The 4,312-nt window shown below is 32.2% G+C and overlaps 1 protein-coding gene across 1 annotated transcript in view; it reads left to right on the top strand.

Moving 5' to 3' along the window:
• Positions 1-2,180, top strand: part of LOC115033161 (zinc finger protein 271-like) — a 6,243-nt gene extending 4,063 nt beyond the window's left edge. Inside the window, exons 2-3 of the mRNA XM_029485257.1 lie at positions 1,568-1,678; positions 1,846-2,180. Coding sequence (XP_029341117.1) covers positions 1,568-1,678; positions 1,846-2,180 — 446 coding nt within the window. The remainder of the gene's footprint in view (positions 1-1,567; positions 1,679-1,845) is intronic.
• The last annotated feature ends 2,132 nt before the right edge of the window (positions 2,181-4,312 follow it).

Raw genomic sequence — 4,312 nt, 5'->3', positions numbered from 1 at the left:
AATGGTGGGTCGCAGACAAAAAAATAAAGTAAAAACCGATAATATTAGGGTTTTAGAGTTGAAAATTATCATTTTTGTTCATTGGTTCTTACCTTGGACATATTAATAAATACAATAAATATTTTATTGATATGTCTATATGATTTTTACCGACGTTAGCAATATTTTGAAGGCCCTTGAACAATTTCCAGATTGTGGCCCTACAAAAATATTGATTGGTTACCCTTGGTATATAGTAAATAGGTACCTACTAGATTTCTAGTTCAAACTGTCACGTTCTGAAATGTTCATTTTACAGGACCATACAAACTACAAAGTGTCCACGTTATAAAATGTATACACTTTTACCCAGCCGTACAAACAACCAAATGGAACCGTTTGAGTAAAATTTTACGTGACGAAATCAATGAACTGATAAACAAAACATTCGAATTGTATCTGAGTGGTTTATCTGCAATGGATGATACTGATTACTCACTGTGGAAATCTACAAGGTGAATAAAAGAATTCGTGCTCATGTAGGTACCGTCTATTTATAATGTAGACGGTACTTGCAGTGAGCAAGATAAAGCCGAAATATACGCCCAACACCTTGATAGTGTATTTTAATCAAATGATATCTCTTCCAAACTGATATAATACAATGTCAGCCACTAAACTGAACAAGAGAAAAAATATGGCATTTCACAACCCTAGAAGTAGCCCATGAAATTAACAACAACATTAACCTAAAAAAGATGCATGTTATTAATTCACGTTTTATGTGCTATAATTGATATGAGCTACTGAGCTCGGTTAATTTATCAGATAAATACTAAATTAAAAGTATTTGACATAGATTACATACTCTTTTAAAGGTACTTATTAGTGGCACTAATTTATTAAAAGTACGAAAATTGGCGCAAAATATTATGTCTTAAATATTATTAAGAACTACCACATTAGTGACTACGAGAAGGAGTAGGAGGAATGAGCTATTAGTCCAAATAAGTCTAATAGATCTATAATTGTATACTTACCTAACTATTATCTTCTTACACAAAAAAAGATTTCTTATCGGCAGCCCGAGGCTGGGCTACCACCAACTATAACAGATTACCGATAGGTAGTGGTTACGACTACTACCTGTCCTAATGTCCTACCTAATGTTAAGATGTGTTGTGTGTTAAAAGATGTATTCTCAAGAAATAATTAATAGATTAAGATCTAAGAGATCATTGCTAGGCAATATGTTATTATTTTAAAATTTAAAATTTAAAACTTAAAACAAATTAATAAATTTATTAATAACTATGTTAATTCAGCATAATATAATAAACTTAATTTTAAGTTAAAAAGTAATACAACAAGTACTGGCTTAAAAATGTGGTTAAGTCAATAAATTCTAATCGACCATAAAGAGAACCCCTTAGTAAACAAATAATTTTATGAAATATAATTACACGTTAAATAAATTATTTACTAATCGAATCAGATTTCCGATACATCAGCAGACAAATGGAGAAGACACCATATGCGTGCGAAGTCTATGACAAGTCGCTCATTAATAATAGCAATTTGACGACACATCGCCGCATACACACTGGTGAAAAACCATACGCATGCGATGTATGCGACAAATCTTTCAGCGTAAATAGCCATTTGACGACAAATCAACGCACACACACTGGCGAAAAACATACATGTGCGATGTATGCGACAAGTCGTTCAGTAAAAGTGGAGATTTGACGATACATCGACGTACACACATGGTGAGAAACCGTATGCGTGCGATGTATGTGACAGGTCGTTTCAGTAATAGTAGCAATTTGACGAAACATAGACGCACACACACTGGCGAAAAACCATACGTGTGCGATGTATGCGACAAATCTTTCAGCGTAAATGGCCATTTGACGACACATCGACGCACACACACTGGTGAGAAACCGTATGCGTGCGATGTATGTGACAAGTCGTTCAGTAATAGTGGAGATTTGACGACACATCGACGCACACACACTGGTGAAAAACCGTATGCGTGCGATGTATGTGACAAGTCGTTCAGTAAAAGTGGACATTTGACGATACATCAACGCACACACACTGGGGAAAAACCGTATGCGTGCGATGTATGCAGAAAATCGTTCTCTGCAAGTGGCAATTTGTCAAGACATCAACGCACACACACTGGCGAATAATTTAACTCAACCAGTCTATGCCAATATATATTATACAGCTACTATGAATTTCATTACAGTAATAAATTTACTTGTCTAATTATTTATTTCATTTTTGTATGATGAAAAATAAAAAATAAAAATAATTTGTTCACTTTTATTTTAAACAGCAACATTTATTATTTGATTTAAGTAAATTAATTTACTATTTCCTTTTATTTATGCAGCATGTGGTAGATTTCTAACGTAATAGATCTCAATAATAAGCCAAGGACGTTCTTTAGGATTTGTACTATACTAAAATATTCATATTTGTTTACAAATTGCAAAAATTGTTTAAAGATAAATTGTTATTGGGTAATACAATATGGGTACCAAAGTACGTTTAAATATTCATTGTCATCTATGTGGTTCAATTACAATTACTTATAATTTATAAAAATACACAATTCAAAGACATACGTATGCAAAAATAATTGATTGGTCAAAACGATTAAAAAAAAAAAATCAAATTCGTCAAAAAAGTGTTGGAGTAATAATATTCCATTTTATTTTTATTTCCAATTATTTTGACCTATCACTTAGATCCTTGATTGCAGAGTTAATATTATCGATTGCATGATTAAGAGACTTACTTAAATAAAAAATAACCAAATCATCTGGATAAATGAGACATTGGTGACCGAGCCATGGGAAATGCTTATAACGATACTCATGTATATGTTTAATAGTATTGGGCTGAGACAAACACCCTGAGCAGACCAGTAAAGATAGATCGACTAGATGATGATCCAAAAGTGGAAGGTAAAATAAGTTTTCTGAAATTAAAAAGAGAAGACAAAACGTTGGATAATTTGGAAGACACATGATCCAATGAGAGGAGATGAGAGTGATGAGGGTAGGAATGTTGATATAATCGAAGTCGCCACGGTTGTCGACAAAAGTGACAACAAAAAATTATTTATTGTTAAAGGGTTGTAAATATCCCCAATAAAGTTGAAAGGCATTCTATGGTGTCTATACCTTTCCTAAATGTAAACAAGTTTGCTGATAAGATAAAGTTAGATTCCAACCACCAATCAATTCTAGATTTTAGCATATATTTAAAACCCTTAAATAGAGAAGGAGATACTTCAATTAAAGAGACGTTAGAGTTAAATGAGGATGATTCGATACAAATTTCGAAAGGTTGGTGAGTTGTTTAAAATTTTATTCAGAACAGATAGAAGAGAATCCTATGGAATTTGAGTGGAGGAGGGATTTACGTTATGTAATTACTGATTAACATAAATAGTGAAATATTGTCTAGACCAGAAGTGGTAGATTTACGTGTAAAACGTAACAATAAATAATAACCAAATTTGGAGAAAAAAGTGTCAAACCAATAGTAATGTTAAGGACGTATGACAGGGTTAATGCATTTTTTGTATGGCTTAATTGTTTTCCGGAGGTGTTGTATGGGATAGGATTATTTTGATTTGAACAGCATTTTTCCAATTGTTTCTCCTTTTTGAATTTGAGTAGACCAGTAGTAAGAAGTCATAATAACAGGCATTGTGGTATATAATAAAGTCTAATACGAGTGTCGAAAGTTTCTGAAAAGTAAGGTTCTATTTTTTATGGCTTCAGTACAGGCAGAATTCTACCTTAATTTCTACTTAAGGAGGTGAAGGTTGGTACAAGTTGGTATTTGATCTTTTCCTCTGTATTTTAGATTTGGCAAATTTCTAATAATACTGATGAAGTTAGAATAGGTGAATGCATAGAATTGGTTAATGAGGATATTAAATTGTGAATTTGGAGAGAGAATTATGTCCAGTTAGCTATATTGAAGTTAAAGGGGATGGAATTGATTGAGATAGTATTACGGTTAATACTAAATGATGCGGGGGTTGTTACCCAGTTGATGTCGACTGTTAAAATCGACGTCTTTTAATAAAACATTTAAAATGTTTTTATACTTAAGAAGTTGGGTTATGCAATCATATAATGAATTCCATCTAGTTGGACAAGGATATTTCAATTGACACTACATTATATACAATTTCTGATGATTAAGGCCTTCTGAGGCATTCCATAGTGCAGTAAATTTTCCCATAAGTTAGTTATTCAATTTATTAATTGAAGGAGATCCTTTTTAAATATTTAAAAAA

This window comes from Acyrthosiphon pisum, chromosome X (genome assembly GCF_005508785.2).
Source record: "Acyrthosiphon pisum isolate AL4f chromosome X, pea_aphid_22Mar2018_4r6ur, whole genome shotgun sequence".
Lineage (NCBI taxonomy): Eukaryota > Metazoa > Arthropoda > Insecta > Hemiptera > Aphididae > Acyrthosiphon > Acyrthosiphon pisum.
The sequence above is the reverse complement of the archived record's forward strand: the minus strand, read 5'-3'. Positions and strand labels throughout refer to the sequence as shown.